General features: G+C 43.1%; 1 protein-coding gene across 3 annotated transcripts in view; it reads right to left on the bottom strand.

Moving 5' to 3' along the window:
* A1CF (APOBEC1 complementation factor) overlaps positions 1-19,076 on the bottom strand; it is a 384,704-nt gene that overhangs the window by 127,548 nt on the left and 238,080 nt on the right. For all 3 annotated transcript variants that reach the window (XM_069611302.1, XM_069611301.1, XM_069611300.1), the window contains exons 6-7: positions 13,617-13,781; positions 9,258-9,355 (exon numbers count right to left, since the gene is read on the bottom strand). In XM_069611302.1, coding sequence (XP_069467403.1) covers positions 9,258-9,355; positions 13,617-13,781 — 263 coding nt within the window. The remainder of the gene's footprint in view (positions 1-9,257; positions 9,356-13,616; positions 13,782-19,076) is intronic.

Genomic DNA, 19,076 nt, shown 5'->3' on the forward strand with positions numbered 1-19,076 from the left:
TTTGCTCGATCGTTGGAAGTGTCACCACCCAGATATCTGCATCAACTACTAGGGGTGATGTTCTTGTAGAAGAAGCTCCGTCATCTCCCTGAAACATAGTACTTGCGTTAATAAAGAAGGAAGTATAGCGGATGTAATCACGTCATATGATTTCGCTTGATCGAACTGTCAGTATCCATACCTCGAAATGCATAAGAACATCAAGGGACGATGTAACTGCGGTGCACACTTCTGCAAGCTGTTGCGCCGACCCGTAACTGCATGCTCCCCCTTCTTCTTGGACTAATGCTCCATCCACTCCCTGAAACATAGGACTTTCATTAGTAATGAACAAAAAAGAAGACACATAGGAGGGCGACGACAGAAGGACATATCAATGGCTAAAAACGAAAGAAACATTGTGTGTAACAATCACGCTACAAGAATGCAAGATCTGATGATCTCCATCGATGGAACTGTCCGGAAACGTACCTCGAGCATCTGAGTGACATCAACGGTTGTCGTCAATACGTTGGACTCCTCAGCATCTCCCTGAAAGACAGTACTTGCATTATTTTGGATAACAATAATTATAACTGAAAACAAAGACTAGAGGACGAGTACAAGGGTGTACCATTAGGTAAAATAATCACACGATAAATTAAAACTATTGATTTACATGCCTAAAACAAGTCAGTGGCAGAATAGCTAAGTAAGATTACCCGATAGGCGCTTGAAGTGGCTGATGACTGCAATAACGACACTGATGGAGAATCTTCCGCCTTCATATTGAGTGGATACATAAATGGGGAAATTATTGTTAGCTAATGCTACACACTACCGCAAGGCCGAGAGATAAATACGTAAACTTGACTCACCAGTGGAGGGATGTGGACGAATAGAGTGGGAATAGCGGTTGAGAGCAATTTTCGCCTCGCTCGCGGTGTGTTCTTCTTTATTAGCAATGATGTGGAGTACATGTCTGAGTTAAAGTGCCTGCTGCAGATGCGGTATCGATCACCCCTCTTGTCCGCAAAGACTTCTAGGACTCTACTTTCAAGCTCAGACGGTGGATATCCGCAATATCGGACCCATTCTCTTATCTGATCTATTGTCTTAGGGAAAACATGCATTATAGTACCTTCAGATTTATTATGGGTCTTCGAAGGGCAACCGCCAATGGAACAGGCAGGCATTGTGGAAAGTTCTGAAAAGTAAAGATCAACAATTCTCTATGAATACCAATGTGTTAAAAAATTAAATGACACATAAAAGGTTCAATGCAAGGTTCGTTTTGGTTCTTGGAACTATACACGTTATTCACATGCGGATAAGTATTTGAATAACTTTAAAAAAAATAGAAAGATAATTTGACTAAACTCAGAACATGTGACTAGTTCCTTGCATGTACTGTCTTGAACGAAAAGAAATTTGGACGCAAAATGATTATGGTACATGGCCTTACCTTGACGAACAAACAGTTAGATGCAGGGATCAGAGTAGTTTCTTGTCGTAGAACAGGGAGCAGTTCACAGGTTGCAAACTGACGAGTTTCCTCGAAGTGGTCACGGAAGTTCACAGAGACGAAGAGCAGATAACCAGCACCTCATTAGAATAGTGGGTTATAAAGAATTCGAAACAGGGGTGTGTTTGTGAATGAATGACGTGTATATGTCGTGGCATTATGCGGTTTGCAGGGGGCCGTCCAGCGTGAGGGGGGATGCTTGGCAGGAGACACAGGGTCTGGAGGTAGACATGGGAACAACAACCCATGCTCTATAGACCACTTTGAAGTGTACATGGTCTTTGGCACCTCTTGGCCTTTATCGCTCCCTGACAGCTCCTGACAGCTCCACTTGCCAGCACAAGTACCCCGGTGCGAACTGCCTTTGATAGGGCGGGGGGGGTGGATTGGGGCGGTGGTCATGCAGACAAGACACAGGAAGACTCGTGAATGGAGACACACTTATGTGGATTGCAGGGGGCCGTCCAGCGTGAGGGGGGATGCTTGGCAGGAGACACGGGGTCTGGAGGTAGACATGGGAACAACAACCCATGCTCTATAGACCACTTTCAAGTGTACATGGTCTTTGGCACCTCTTGGCCTTTATCGCTCCCTGACAGCTCCACTTGCCAGCACAAGTACCCCGGTGCGAACTGCCTTTGATAGGGCGGGGGGGGTGGATTGGGGCGGTGGTCGTGCAAACAAGACTCGTTTGCCGCAGGGCCTCACCAAGGAGAGGCCATCTAACTGCATGTAAGAGGCAGGCTGCAGGATCTAGTACATGGAAGGCAGGGGTGTGAGTTTATAAATACCTCACCCTCCCAGGGGAATATATGGGTGCAGTTCACCCTGGAGACCCTGGATGCCTAGGCAGTTAGTCAGCAGCAGGCTGGCCTGTAGTGGCAAGGCGGCACAGGCCAGAGGGGGTCATCTCTGTACCCGGTGCCCAAAAGGATGATTTATTATGATCAACCATATGGATTATTTACCTATAACCATGTTTTGTATCAATAAAATCCAACGGCCTTCCTTTTATTGCCAACGCTTGAACAAAGTGGTGTGGTAAGTATTTTTGGGGGAGGAGGCAAGGCCGGGAGGCTTGATGCCAACCCGCAAAATAACATATGTATGTCTGCTGCATATGGGTTCAACGGTTATGTGGATTGAAGGTGGGCGGCCAGCGTGAGGGAGGATGCTGGCCGGAGACATGTGGTGTGACAAGACAAGGCACAGGAAGACTATTCAATGGAGACACACTAGATTCATTTAAAAAATCAAAACAACCATTGTTAAAATATATGTTGGGTTTTATTTTAGATCTTAATTTCAATTGAACATAAATAATAAACATTACACATTGTAAAGTTCCGGTTGCAGCACATCCAGGGAAAATCCGCGGTATTGTCCACTGTCGCTGGGGAAATGTTGTCTAATGGCAAGTACCGCACAGGCAGGTATTGCTCTCCGAACGCGGTGTCCGAGCCTCCCGTGAAGCCACCAAGTGAAGCAACGATAGGCCACCAGCCTGTACCACCTGTGAAAATGAAAGATGCAAACTGTATTAAAATGGCAAAACTTACTTATCACTGTCAATTCAGGTAAAAAATGTCATTCTGCTTTGAAAAAAATTCTATCTAGAAAATGCACAATATGGAACCAATTTACATGCATTCGAATGATATGTAGATGTAATTTTATATGTGGGAGACGACCATGAAATAGTAGTGGCATCACTGACATCACAACCAGAGTATACTTACTCGTTACTCGGATTACGCGGACGAACAGTGCCGCGAAGTTCGTGCATAAGCACCATCATCATCCTCAACACGGTCCGTGAGAGGCAGGCTTCCTTGAACTCTGGCAGCTCGGTGATGCATTGCGGACTTGGCTCGCCTTCCGAAATGTAGGCCAAGCAGCCGGAATTTTCACGGCAGCAGCAGTTCTCCTCCTCAGTTGGCATTAGCTCGCACCGATTGCACGTGCACCAGGTGGAGACGCCGTCCATGCGACATGGTCCAGGCTCTTCATCCGTTGACTGGTCCTCCCAACTGCCGTCCGAATCCCCATCGTTTTCGCATGCTTGCCTTTCCAGTAGTTCTTGCTCGGTGTACTCGGGCTCGTACATATACGGCATTATTGTAGCCATTGTGTGGTAAAGAAAGTAAAATAATTTACAGAGATGGTACAGGTGTTCACAAGGCCTAGAAGCGGCGAAGGTAGCTGACCAGAGCACAGAAACGAGTCACAGAATACTCAAAGTAACACAGAGAGAGTAATGGAATCGAAAATCTGCTGCTGTGTGTTGTGAAACGATGTGTTTATACTTATAGAGGAAAGAGGCGTCCTGCCATTTCCATGGCGACACTTCATTAGCTGAGGCGCAGCGATTGTTGACACGAAACGTGCTTTGGCGTTGGGAAATGGGCGGTACGCGTCTGCTGATGTCAGGCTCAGGGGCGGGGGATTTGATTTAGTGCCGCAAAAGCAGGTGAGCCAGGGCGATGGGGGGAAATGATAGGATTATTAGAAAATGGCGGCTGATTTCGAGTGCGTTAATGGACGAAAAGTCGGGTAAGGTCCATAGGAAAGTTTTCTACGATCTACCGATTTATGCTTAAAAACACATGGCCGAACCGTAGGGACAATAAAAAAAAAAATCCCAGAACTATCCTTTAAAGGTGCGCTCAGTTAGATGCCCTCCTGTGTGCATCAAGCGCCTTATTCTTTGGTGCAAGTGGTGAAATTAGCTACCTATCTTTCGAGAATCTGGCCCTTTATATATCCAAATATTTCTACATGTTTCATTGCATTGTTGATGCTGCCTGGAAGCAAGTACCTTATTATGTCAGTGTCATTGCAGAGGAAAATAACAGGATGCAAAGTTACTTACAAAGTTAAAATGACTCTTATAAATCAAATAATTATTATTGCAACTGTTGATAGAACAACCTACTGTTTGATTGTTCTTACTAGTGAAAATATTTTAAATTAGACATATTTTTTCATTTAAATGGGACATAATGCCTACCATGTAAACTTTAAATTGACCAAAATGTGCATGCCATGTTAAGCAACCAACCAGGAGAGGAGGGAGCAGTTCAAAGCTGGCACAACTATATGTAAAATAAAGTTCAGTAGGCCAATGCATGCATGGAGTGCCTACATACAAAGACAACCATTATTCAGATGTGAATTATATAATCAAATATCCAAACATATTGTCTGGAATAGTCATTCAAATTATTTTTCTGCATATGGATGTTTGTGTGAATTTAAATGAAAATGTTAATGAAGCAAAAAAGGCAGGCCACAGTATATTTATTATGATTGTAGTTGGAATACATTTGTCGTGTTTTCAGGCAACTTCCTCAGCATTGTAGTTAGGGGACCTCCTGCACTTGCTTAATTTATCTACATATATGAAAGTGAAAATGTGTGTGTGGCTTTGTGGCTTTGTGTATGTTCCCAATACAATTCTACACTGTTTCACCAATCTGCACCAAATTGTACATGGACACCTGCTAGGACCCTACGAACAATACTGATTACATGACATCTGGACACCCCACCTCTTTCCCCCAGATTTCAGGAAACAAGTACATTTGGGTGTGGATTAGTGGCTTCACGTATGTTCCCTATACAATTCCACACCGTTTCAGCAATCAGCACCAAATTGTGCACAGTCACCTGTTAGGATCCCCATACATTACTGGCCACATAGCATTTGAACACCCCAGACCTTTCCCCGGATTTCAGCAAATGTCTATGGGTTTGTGGCTTTGCGTATGTTCCCTATACAATTCTACACGGTTTCACCAATTTGCATCAAATTGTGCAACGTCATCTATTAGGATCCCCAGACATTACTGGCTACATGACATTTGGAACCCCCACACTTTTCCCCGGATTTCAGCGAAAGTGAAAATGTGTGTGTGTGGGTTTGTGACTTTGTGTATGTTCCTTTTACAATTCCACAGCGTTTCACCAATCTGCACCACATTCTGCACTGCCACCTTTTTAGACCCTGCGGGCATTACTGGCTACATGACATTTGGACACCCAATCCCTTTCCCTGAATTTCAGCCAAAGTCCAAATTTATTAGTGGGTTTGTGGCTTGGCAAAGCGTTGTTCCTTATACAATTCCACACCGTTTCACCAATCCGCACCACATTTTGCTGTTACCTGTATCTATGAGGGAATGAAAACCTGGGCAATGCTGGATATATCAGCTATTTTTAAATAAAATGAAAATATTCAGATACAAATAGTTCATCTTTCACATAGTGCGGGGTGGGATTGTTGCAATTGGGGTATTCGATATATGCAATTACTCTGTTATAGATTTTTCATTTTTTTAAATCTTTTTATTAATTATTTTCAGAAATTGAACAAGTGGTCTATCAGCAATCAAAACATAACAGTGCCATCCCAATACAATTATGCATAATAACTGCAACCAACTATCAAATAACCTGTTGAACTAGCAACTTGCTAAACTGACTTCCTGGGCTCTATGTAGATTGAATCTTATCTGGCGTACAACAGGAACGTGGTTGTTTATTAACAGCCTTAGGTTCTTCTTCCACTCCCCAAATCCTACATCCCTCCATCCAGCGCCCAATCTCTGTTGCCAAACACATTCTTATAATGCCTTAGAGTACATCAGAGAGGTTAGTCATCCTGTGAAAGAAACATTGTTTGCACCAGTGCATTCCAGGCGCCCACATTGTCCCTACATTCCCTCATCCCTTTCCACAAGGCCCTGTAACTGTTCTCCTTCAAAGACAAATCACAAAACAATAATAAATATACTTTCTATGGAATTTCCTTACACACATTCAATCACTTCAGGGGATGTCTGCAGCCTCCCTGATTCTCTGATACTGCATATGAGTGTGAGTCTTACACAATCTGCCAAAAGTGCTTCTCTGCTCCTGCTCCCAAGTTCCACCCAATGACATGTGCCTTGTTCACTCACTTCAAGAGAACGCTATTTGCTGCCTCCCTCAATCTCTGCTACATTCTATGACAAATATCATGCAAGTGCAAGTCTCACACAAATTTCCCTCTGGGATGTCCTGCTCCTCATCCCAAGTTACATGCAATGTGACATGTCTCAGACACTGAATGGGATCTCCTGCTTCCCTGGTTCTCTGCAACTTTTCCCCACCAGACTCACATAAGCATGTGTCTCACAAAATCTGCCCGGATTTTCTGTTTCTCCTGCTCCTCCTGTGAAGTGTCACCTCTTGGCATATGTCTTGCTGACTGGCTCTCAGGGAACGCCTCGCCGTAGGCTCACCAGATGGCATATGTGTGGTGCTAACACTTCCAATCACTGAATGGTAACACAACTCAACCCTAAATCTACCTCTCTTAATTCCTAGTCACTCACTACCTCTCCCCCCTCCTTGTCCTGCTTTTGTTTAACTGCAGGATTATTAACCCTTCACCAAATGTCCTAAGCAGGCCCCCAGCAACAACCTCCTGTCTCTCAAACAGCTGCCTAAAACAGAAAACACACTCCAGCCATTGTGCCCCACAAGGTTGAAATAGAGGAATCACCCCAAATTCAGCATGTTTGTTTGTTTGTTTGTTTGTTTGTTTTATTCATTTATAATGTGCACCAGACCCGAGGGTAGAAGGGCACAGCAGTACAGGATATGCGAAGCATAGGATACATAGTTATGTAGTTACACATACAATTAGAACTATATACAGGCTGTATCAGTAATACAGTGAGCTATATACAGGATAATATACAATTTGCAGGTAGCATATCAACATGGTGGAGGTGTAGTACTGGCTAGTTGACTAGTTGTTTCAGATGGTTAATGTAACTGGATCAGAATTTGGGGTAGGATTTCTCCTCACGTATGGTGAGGGGCAATGAGTTCCATACTTGAGCTGTCCGGACTGGGATGCTGGCACCTCCAGCCTTGGTCAATTTAGATCTAGGAATAATAAGTGTGTTAGCATTGGAAATTCTTGATGTTCTGGAGGATTTCTTTCTACAAATCTATCTGTTAGGTAGGGAGAGGCCACGTTGTTCAGGGCTTTGTGTGTGAGGGAGGCAACTTTCAGAAGGATTTTATCTTGGGTCGATAGCCAGTTGTTATTTCGCCTTATCTTAGAGATGTGTGCTCGTCTAGGGATATCTAGAGCTGCTCTCAAGGCATTATTTTGTAAAGTTTGAATTCTATGTAGGATGTGTTTGTTAGCTCCGATATATAGGGCATTGCAGTAATCGAGTCTGGATAGAACAAGAGCTCTAGCCAGAATCAAGCAATTGTCATCAGAGATGAAGTGTTTACCTGCTCTGATGAGCTTGCATGTGTACGTTGTGGCCGAGGCCAGTGAGTTCACCTGTTTGTTGAAGGAGAGGGTGGCATCTAGATGGAATCCTAACGTTTTCACTTCTCTGGCTACCTTGATAGTATTCCCGTCAATCTCAAAGGCCGAGTAGTTTTGGCCTAGTTTTTTGAGATTGGAGTGAGTGCCCAAGATGATGAGCTCTCTTTTGTCATCATTCAGGCATAGACCATTAGTGGCCATCCATGCCTGAATGATGAGATACTCCTTATTTACCAAGGCCAAATCCTCGTTGTAATCCCCTGACAGCGGGAGGAGAATCTGGGTATCATCTGCATAGTTAGTGTAGGTGATACCAAGAAGGTCCAGATCATCAAAGAGGGGCTTAGTAAATATGTTGTATAGTGTTCGTGATACACAGGAGCCCTGAGGCACACCGCATGAAATGGGGATTGGATCTGCTGCGTCTGAGGGGGAGAACACCCTCATGGTCCTTTCGCTGAGGAAGGATTCAACACATGTTATGGCTTCTTTGGAGAATGGCTTCGTGGTTCCACCAATTAAATTCACCCAAGTTATTTGGGATGAATTGAGAAATATATGTTCAATTGAACAAAAAAATCTTTTCTGACATTTGTTTTACCACCTTAATTAGAAGTTACTTTGAAAAGACGGTGCCTTTCACTTTTTAAAGACCAAAAAAGGAAACATGAATGCATTTTTTTTTTACCAGGGTAGTGTACCTGGAAGTGGTGTGGAGTGCTATTTTGTGTCATAAAGCGCATTTTGTTATGAAAAACTCACCAAAATATCATAAAAAATGTACCTCGGGAGGTCAAATTGTTTTGTATGTGTATTGATTCTGGGAATAGTATAACCTTGTCTTGCAAGTTTCTCATTGTACATAATGTGCTATGTGTACTTTTCTTAGGGCCTCATTATATGTTTGGGGGTATATGCTGGTGGTAAATCAGCCAGAATACTGCCAAATGGAATTACCACCCGATTACAACTGGCGTTAGTCCCCATTTAGGTCCATAAGACTCAATGGGGAGTTGGCAGAATTACCACTAGCTGTAATTCTGGAGATTTCTGGCCATACGGTGGTGAAGTTACCTCTGCCTCCCCACCAACATTTTAGTATGGTGGTGCGGTAATGTGGCGGTAATGCAGTAGTAACCGCTGTTTTTCCTGCACCACCGTGCATGTAATGAGGCCCATAGAGTCCGTATTTGCAATATAGTTTCTAGGCTCTATACGCAGTTTTAAAAAATGCCACCCCACGATAGAGTGGTAAAGAATACATGCACATGCAAGCCAATACTTTTTCTTTATAATCAAACATTGTAATCAAAAATGAATTTGAATCGCACTTTTGCAAAAGGTCCATTTGAAATATGTTGACTTATAGGCGGTGAAAAATCCTCAAATGAAGCCCCTTGAAAAGAGTAACAGTACCTTCCCGTTCAGAACATGCATAGCATCCACTGCATCCTCTCGGTTATTGAAATGGACAAATGCGTAATCTCTGATTTTCTTTATTCGTTCAACAGCGCCTGCAAAGAACAAACATCGAGAACAATGTGTTCATAAAGTGCAACGTCTGCTAGTCATTACACATTCTCGCCACTGACGTCACAGTGAACTTTCAAAACGGAAACACCAATCCAGTACACCGTAAAATTCTTAATTTATTATTTTATTAAGTATTTTAGTGTAAATTAATACAAAACGTTTGTACTTTTCTCTTCCAATTGTTCATTTGATGGCCCTCCTACCTCCTACCTCCTACCTAGCCGAACTAAATGAAGGGAAATAGTCATTACCATTTCTCAGTTCGCCATCCAGTGACTACTTTCCCTTATCGTGCGTCCAGCTGGATATTAACAGTTTTCAAGTTCCGTGTATGCATTATTTGCCATATTCGTTATTCTTGTTAACATTTTTCCCAAAAACACACCAAGTCCTCTTACAGTTCTCTTATGCAATTCCCACCATTGATCCGAATCTTGTCCACATATCGGAGCCAAAATATTCTGGAGTTATTTGTCCCTCTCCTTTACTAAAATTATTAATACGAAATGTTCAGTGATATTAGAATGTGCACTGTTGCTCTTGTCTCAATTTATTTCTCATTTAATGTATTTGGATGTCCTTTGTGTACTCTGACACCCCCCGGAGCTTGGTCAGTGCTTTAGAAAACTTAAGAAATACATTTAAAATAAACCAGTACAAAAATCGTTTTTACCTCGTACATACCAGTTAAAAGACCTACCCTTCTGAATGAATACATGTTTTGCTCCATACCATGGGATTTTTCTGGTGAATTCTTTTTCTAATCATTTCAAATCCTGTAAAGTCTTTTTTAGTGCACGTCTTGCTTGTCACATAGAGCTTGCAATGAGTGCGTTTTCCTATTTTGCAACTCTGCAAATGACAGATGCTACTATTTACCTGATTATAAGGGAATTCATGTATTGAACTCGAAAACATGAAGGTCTAACCAAGCCTTGTTAGGATGTGAATCTATGACCTACACTGTCCCACATAACCTGCACACTACTTCCAGCACTAGAATGCAGCTACCCACCACGAAAAATGCGGCCTACCTGCACACATACAGAGCGCACACATTCATTATTTACTGCTCCGAGTATCTCCACTGACCTGGACTCCCGTCCCCAAGGGCGTTCATACATACAGTGCGTTGAGACCATACCAGTAGTGAAAATCGCTATCCAAATTCCCATTAACATAACATGATGACACATGTTCGTAGCAGCATGCTACTTTGATTATGGACAAATAGGTAACAAAAATATCATGGTAACAAAAATATACTACGCACCCAATTATTCTTGCGATTTATGATTGATGGGCGACATATTGATATGCGTACTGGACTAGAACTGCGCAAGGCACTGTGCATCTACACTACTCTACAATGCACGAAGATTTCACTGTATCAGAGATCATGGATTCTTCAATGTGGGTGCTCATAGTCCTATACTAAGACACACCTAACATCAGGAACCACTGATCAGCAGGAGGCAAAAGAGGTGAGCCATTGCTGCAACATGTAATATGCTGTTAAAAAGTGGTTATTATCACCCATGGCCTGATTAACAAACATGTGTGTTCACTTGCCTCTGCCCTACACACGTGAAGTGGACAAAACCCCTGAATTCCGCATTGTTTAGGTAGGCAGAGCAAGGGTGGACTGCGAACCAAAAGAGGCCCTGGAAATAATTTTTAAAGAAGTGGCCCCATGTTACACACTTTCAGCAAGCGCAACCCTTTTCCTATGAAGACATTTGGAAATAAAATAGGTTGGCACACACAAGAGGCCTAAGGTGCATCGATAGGACAGTCCACCCAAAGTGTTTGGCACAGCCAAAGTAACTTGCAGAATTCGTGTGGGGCTGTGCCTTGTGAGTGGCTGCCACATATCAAAGCCACTGATTCATAATGGGTTGTCCTTTGATTTAGGGCAGATCTGCAGCTAATCCCCTGCACCAGAGTTCCCCTGTCACAGCCAAAGCACAGTGTAGAGCACAAAGCTGATAGGGGTCTTTTCAGGCCCCTTGCACCACTGACCTGCCCAAAATGGAAATGCACGATTAAAATGCAAAGCATGAGCATTTCCATAATTTGTTAACATTCCCACGCATTTATTAAAGAATAGTTCCACTTTCAATGCATTTTTCCATTAGATATATGTGTACCCTGTTCCTAGTCCTTTGCCCTGTTAAAAGCAATACATTGAAAGAATATGCTTTTTGTAGCAAGGCACATTTTCCACAAGTGCTAATTGCACATGCACCGATGCAAGGTTTTTGTAATATGGCCCCAACTGCAAATGAACAGACCCCATGTGCCTGGAGGATGGCTGTATTGCGCCATCTTTACAGGGACAGTTTCCTAATGCCTTTCTAGGTTTCAGGCCCGCTCTAGAATCTCAGACATGTATAGAGAGGCTGACTGTAGGTCCCTTGCACCCTCTCCAAGTTTATGTCACAGCCCAAGATTTGTGGCCATGGAAATGCAGCAGCAGAATTGGAGGCACAAAGTGTGCCTTGCATTCTGAGACTGAAAATCTTTGTTAATCCGGCCCATTAATTCTAAAACATGCGAGCATTGAGAGAGACAGCAGAGTGGGCGAGGAGCCACAGTTAGATGAAAAAGAAAAGATCTGAGAAAGAACCAAGGAAGTAATTTGGGAGCTCATCCTTAGAAAGATGAACGATTTATTTTGTAGAATGTGACCAGTGGAAGTTCTAACAGGAACTGGCTTAACTTCAAACCAGGTCTGAGGGGCCATTTGTCAGCTGCCATTAGGCAACTAATCACCACATTGGGAGTACATGGATCTGATGGGAATTGGGTGATGCTGCTGTGGCTAGGATCCAGAGAAGAGCAGTGACAATCCCAGGACGACATTTCTGTGGTGCTTTTTGATCGGTTTCCCCTGTGGGGAAATGTGGGGTCATGAAAAAGCACTTTCCGTTCCCTGAAGTGAACAAGCAATCCAGTAAGGGGAGAAAAGAGAAGGGTCAGCAGAGAATGGTGCCGGGAAGAGGAGGGACATTTATAAAGCAGCGTAAAACCACCAGAGAAATGGAAACACTCACTTATATACAATGTGAACAGTGGAAGTCTTAAAACGAACTTTCACGGCTTTAAGCCATGATTCGTTTATTGCATTTACTGGTTAAACCATCATTTAGAATCTTGTCTGCCTGGCCCCTGGAATCTGTGTCTGAAATGGAGTAGCAGCAGAAATAGCCGTGTGGATTCTTTGCCCATTGCAGCTGGTGTGTGGATGGTGAATGCGGCTTGCCGCAGCCTCTTGCCCTCCAGTTTACAGGCTTTGTTGGTCACTGCCGTCTTCCAGGGGAAAGTGGGGTCAGCACATACCCTTTCCACCCTATCAGGATAGCGAGATCCATAGTCTTCTAGAGGCTCCCCCCTAATCTCCCCAAGAGCAATAAAAAATTCCCACTAGACCCAGTGGCAGCTGGTGAATTATTTAATTATGGGCGTAAATATTTCCCACAAATATTTCCGAGTGACAGAGTGTAGCGAGGGAGCCTGAACCAACCAATGGGAGTTCAGGAGGAATTTTCCCGAGAAATGTTTTTGAATAATGAGTTACCATGATGCATTGTAAAGCATACTTTAAGTGAAAAATTGGGTAAAAGGCCAGACAGTTTCCATTTTGTTTTGTAGGCTAATTCATGAAAAAATCCAATACATGCAAGTCACCCACAGTACAAAGGAGCATTTCCCAACATATCTTCATTTTGCACCCCGACGCCTGCGGGCTTACAGTGCGGGACACAATAAATAAATAAATAAACAAATTATGTTTTTGTAATCCCCATTCTTGGAGTCCCAGAGGACTCCATGAGGGTATTTGCCATCATTACTGCGTGATGTTCGGACACGCGGTCCACATGGTCACCATCCCACTTACAGCCACAGTCAATCAGGAGACGTCATCGCAAATCACAATATGAAATCCAATTACAATCAAGACTATGGGATAAATGACAGGGCTACTGAATGCTTGGTCAGCTTGGAGCTCTGGTGATTGCTTCCATTGTCATTCCATATATTAAAATGTATGAACATTTTTCGAATTACAGTGGATGTGGCAAAAGCCATGCACTTCTAGTGCCAGCATTATCTGCTATGAATAGTGTCTGCACAATTTTTGAGGTGGGCAAAATCATTGATCACTTCTTTAGATTTTGAAACATATTACATTACTTGGCAGTTACTCCTAGTTCCAGTTGTCAAATAGAGCTACGTTACCTGGTTTGATATTGCTAAATTCTTTTTCGATTGTCTCCTCAGTGGTCGTCAACATAAGGTTCCGCACGTACAAGATCTTAACAGAAGACATTGTATCCTCGTCAACCTCCACCTCTGGCTCTGCCCAGTCGACTGCAATTGGGTGTCCCCAAAGTTGGATCCTTCCTATCAACGACAGTCACACACAGTATCTGTAATGTTTGCTCATCTCAATTACTACCAGCAGAGATTACAATGATCATATTCCACGCAAAACAAGTACAATGGCACTAACACGGTCAATTTGCATTCATAGAAACTGCAGCATTGAGAAAAGGGGTTAATGAACACATCCACTGGTGTTATATCACCAACACGGTATAGCTGACACGAAATCACATGGCATTTGATTCTCTGATGTAAGTCGGAAATAGCAACACATGAATGTTGATCACAAGATGTGATCCTGCATGACCTTTGATACCAATGAAATCCTTGAGAGATAACATAAAGCACTTAAGTGTGGAGCTAGTATATAATTTCAAATGATACAGATGTAGATAAATAAAACCACTGGCAACCGACTAATCATGAATGTGATCATTGCTTTTCTTTTCTCTTTTCCACAAACTGCCGATGTCGCGGTATGTGCATCCTCTTGATTTTACACACTTTGAATGCCACTTGCTTATGTATTATTATAAGGTATACTGTTTATTCTTTTGAAATGCATTGGCTCATGAGCTAGCCCTGCTGAGAATGCTACTGCCTCCAATAATATTTAAATATATATTTGGGCACTTTTTTTGATGAGTTAATGAACTTATTACAAATTAGTTGAATTACCTTTCAAACAATGAGAAAGCAACGCATAACTAATATTGCAGCTTTTACATAAGAACACACTGCGAGCGCTTGGCTTTCTGAGTGGAAACCCCCAGTCTTTGTTCAGTTGCATATTTAGGTCCCTGTTTCATAGGATTCTTTTTATGTCGAGCAGCTCCTCCAAATAAAACCTAATTCAGAGGGGAGCATATTGATCTCAATGACTACGTTTTTTTCTACTATACGGTTGTGCCCACCTACTCCACACAAACCCGTGAATAACACCCTTTCATGAAAGGAGGTGTGTCCATTCGTTCCCTGCTGCTTCTAGGTAATGGATGATGGAAATGTACAAAAACACTTCTATCTCTAACTGTGTGTGTCCTGGAGACTTATGAGATAGCTTAACTGAAAGATGAGAGCTTCAGGTCCATACCAGTTGCAATGGACGTCAGAGGGGTCCCAAACATGACCCCTTACTATGCCTTTGTTTGCATGGTGAATGTGGGTCAATGTCCAGAAATATCAGCAGATGCTGCAAATCAGGAATGAGGTGCATGGTCTGAACTGTGTGTCTGTTTCCAGTCTGCAATAGCAGACCTTGTTGACTAGCAAGGTGAAATACACTGGCAAAACTGTGAGCATGTAATGCAGTGCAGGAAACAAGGGGGCGTAGTTTCAGGGAGATCAGTTATTATGTTGTTCATAATGTAAACCATCTCTACTAAACTCTACGTAGTGTTCGGCCAGGTAATAGCTGAGGATTTGGGCTGCTAGAGATGATCCTCTGTTTCATATTATGCACATGTGTGAATATTGGACCAGAACACATGTTAGGTTATACTAAAAGGGGAGGTGTAAGAGGTGGATTGCACAGAACCCACAACATGTAGGGATTAAAAGTTCTCTTCGGGAAGGGATCAGAGAAATGCCTCATGAACGGGGAACCAACTAAAAAGACAAATCCTAAGGTAACAGTGAAAGGAAAGGGGTAGATGAGGTTGTGGTGAAGGGCATGCTCCTATTACCACTTCCCAGACTAAAACACACGCACCTAAAATGCCCACACCCAGCCCTTTCGCTCTTTAATGGTCTCACAGTAGTTCTAAGTTCTTCAGCACACTTCTGTGTCATGGCCTTGGCAGATGAAGCAGAAGTTCCACAGTTTTCTGGGATGCTGTAGCCTTGAAACACGCACAGATGCAAGCCTTGTAATGTCACCTCTTTTTCTCTTGCAGTTTCCAGATGCTTCCCCAAGGAACGGCCTGTTACTTCCCCTCTTTCACTAGGCATTCTTTCGTATTGGATTTTCTTCCTCCTACAAAGCATTTGTCAGGCTGCCGTAATAATGACCATCCCCAACCAAGGATTTCTCCAAGATTGCAAATGTCTTTAGTTTGCACTAACCACATCTGATTATTGTCTCAAGGCCTGGTTCCTGGCAATCTTTAAGCCTAGATTTCTAGCAGGCTCTGTAGCTTCGCCTTCTCACTATTCACAACCAGGGAAGTGCACTAAGCCAATTTCTCCGGCCACTCGAGGCCCTTCCCTGGGTACTGCCACCTTGATTGTGAGGAGGCAACAGGGAACCCCGCTGTTGCCTCCCCATGCCCCCCCCAAGACATCGAAGACCCTTCCCCCACACCCCTACCTCCCTCCTCACTTACCTGATGAACCAGAGCTTTGTGCTCTGGTCCCAGCGCTCCTTTCCTTCCTGCGGCTACCATAGAAATAGACAAGGGACCAAGTCCCTTTGCTATTCATTATGGCAGTGACCATTTTTATTTTTTATTTTTCAATCGAGATTCAGCACAGTTGTCTCTTGTGAATAAAATAAAATAAAATGATTTGCACCCCAGACGGATCCCTGTGGTGAGACTAGCAATCACCCCTTTGTCGGGGGTGCGTGCATGGCTGGTAACAGCCGTCATCTAGGCTTGGTGTGCGGCCCGCTAAACCCCAGATGTGTGGGTGACAGCTATTATCTTGGCCTGTTCTACAGTGTGGCTCTGCTAGCTAATCAATCTTCTGTTCTATACCTTACTCACAAAATTGCCTATTTGCCGTGGCCACTGCAGCTTCTGTACCTCGAACGCTTCTCCTCATCTCCTCTTACTTAACACAACTAACACTTTGGAAGCCACCCCAACACCCACAAAGTCAGGAAACGGATTCCTCTTTTCATAGTGAGGATGTCACAGTAAATGCTTCAATGAGAGGTATAGTTGGTGGGCCTGTTGCCCCATTAGTTCACGCCATCCTTATAGGTTTCCCTCTAACTGTTCCAGCTCCTCCCTAGTTGTCTGACCTTCAATTTCACTTAATAGAAGGAGCCTCATTAGGGGTTTGGTGGTAAATTGCCAAAAAAGTCCACCAATTTACCATCAAAATCATCTACCTTTACCACGACTTTCCCCAGTGGGCTTACCCCGGGGTTATTGTGGTGTAAATCCCCATTTATGGAATCCATAGGACTCCATGGGGATTTTTGACAGATTTACAGCGAGCAGTCATTTCACCTGGTTAATCCACTGGTTCTTGGCCGTGAAGTTGAGGGTTTACTTTCCACATTATGCTGGAAGCAAATCCTCCATTGCAACTTCAAACTCAGAATTTAGCAGTGCTGTAAAAGCAGCAGTAATGGTGTTAACGGCAAAATGGCAGTAACAGACTGACCAAAGAGTGAGTGGGCACAGCGTGATGAATTCTGTTATAATAGTATATTTTCTCAAAGGTATGGTAATTGTTTTGTGGGCTGCAAACCCTCAAAATGTGCGTGCCAAGTTGACGCTCAAACTGAACAATGAACAAAAGAACTAGTCCTGCAGTGAAAGCTGATATTAACACAAGGTACTAGTACGTGTGTAGGTTGGCCTATAGGAAGGTGTGAATGAATTAAGGTCCTACCACTGGTCCAAACCTAAGTGCCCCATTTGGGGTAATAGCATCTACATATAATTGGTATCCATCATAATACAACACATCAAGGATAGTCATACAAATTATTGTACGTTAGAGACAAGACTTTATGTGCAAACATCCGTGCAAAAAGTGAAATAAATGCCCTAAACCATGAGGGCAAATACAATCAATAAAACATTTTTGAGGTTACATACATATAAAATTCCTTCTAAACATAAATCAGAATGCAGAATTGCTAAACAGAAATTATGAATTTTTGTTAAAAAGGAAAGAAGAAAAAATGGAAAAGTCAATGAAGCATAAAACGAAATAAAAACGCATGGGGGGAAAAAAAGGAAAAAAGAACAATGCTGATATGACAAAAATGAATAAAACTAATTCAATAGACAGTGATCTCAGGAAAACAACTGAGTTACTGAACAAATGTTTTTGTAAATCCTGGCTAACTGAAGAAACAACAAAACATGTATTGTTATAGTCGAGAGGTCCAATGTAGATCAGATGTTATTCTGAGGGACCTCCAATCCCCTCTAGACAATATTGCGTTTCGGCGGTACCAGCTCCGCCTTCATCAGGGCAGTGATAGCAAGACCCAAAGGTGATGGTAAAAAAATGAAAAAAACATGGCATGTAATAAACAGTTCATGCACCCAAAGAGTGCATGTGGCGTCTCTATAGAGAGCTGGGAAAAAAATGTATTAGTTCCCAAATAAATTCTTGCAGTCAGTAGCATCCAACCGTGTTCCCCATATCTGTGAATCTTGAGCGTGATCCTATGCTACGCTCACGAAAAAAGTGAGCCCATTATTGCTCGTTGGGAAGTGGCTAAGTCCTGTGTGGTGTCTGTTAAATGGGCGGCTGCCTCCCAAAGGAGATTATATCACCAGATGCGTACGAGGTCGGTTGAAGAAACCAACCTGTTATTAGGTGTAGCTGAGTTCCATAGCGAAGAGCTTAGGCAGATAGGGAAGGGAGGGAAAGACAGCCTCCGGCTGGCGCCTGTGTCGCGCTGCAAATTCTGCTGCGACTGGCTGTGTTGCATTTTTTAGGAATTTGTTCCTCAAGGCCATTCTGCCATCTTCAAATAGTTTCCAATAGCATTCTGGAAATGGCATTATGATACTTCTGCTAGGTGTCTTTTTGCAACATACACAAACAGTACTGGCCTTTCACACATATTAAGCTTGTCAGGCCATATCTAATAAATAGGACGTGATGGACCTTTTGGGACACTCGTTAACATTAGGGCTGTGTTAGTGGTTGTTATTTCTGGTTACTGACATACTATGACGGTATAATCACATTAACCTGCATGAAGACAGAAGTGAAGCGTGTAGGAGCAGCCCACCAGGTATTCATAGTCCTGAGTGTAACAGTGCTCTGTGTACCTGGCAGGCAAACACCCCCGGGAAACTCTGGGGGAAAAACATGTGATCGTGTGATCAGTTGAAATGGTGACTGCAGGGAAGTCTATGGTCCTATGGCCAATTATAGAGATGACTGCAGTGAAGTGTCCTTATCCAGCAGGTAAGAAAAGAAGAGTGTAGGACACTGGAACTGAGATAGGGGCAAGAGGAACAGTCGCTGAGGATCTGAGCAAAGGAGAGTGAATGATAACGGCAGTAGCAGCGCAGAGAAGGCGCTGAGGAGGAAATTACTCTGAAGTTGTTGCAATGCAATGAAAAGCGTTGCGGAGAAAGCAGCTAAGCAGAAACACCAGGAGGATCTCTCCAT

This window comes from Ambystoma mexicanum, chromosome 8, assembly GCF_040938575.1.
Source record: "Ambystoma mexicanum isolate Mex_15411 chromosome 8, UKY_AmexF1_1, whole genome shotgun sequence".
NCBI lineage: Eukaryota > Metazoa > Chordata > Amphibia > Caudata > Ambystomatidae > Ambystoma > Ambystoma mexicanum.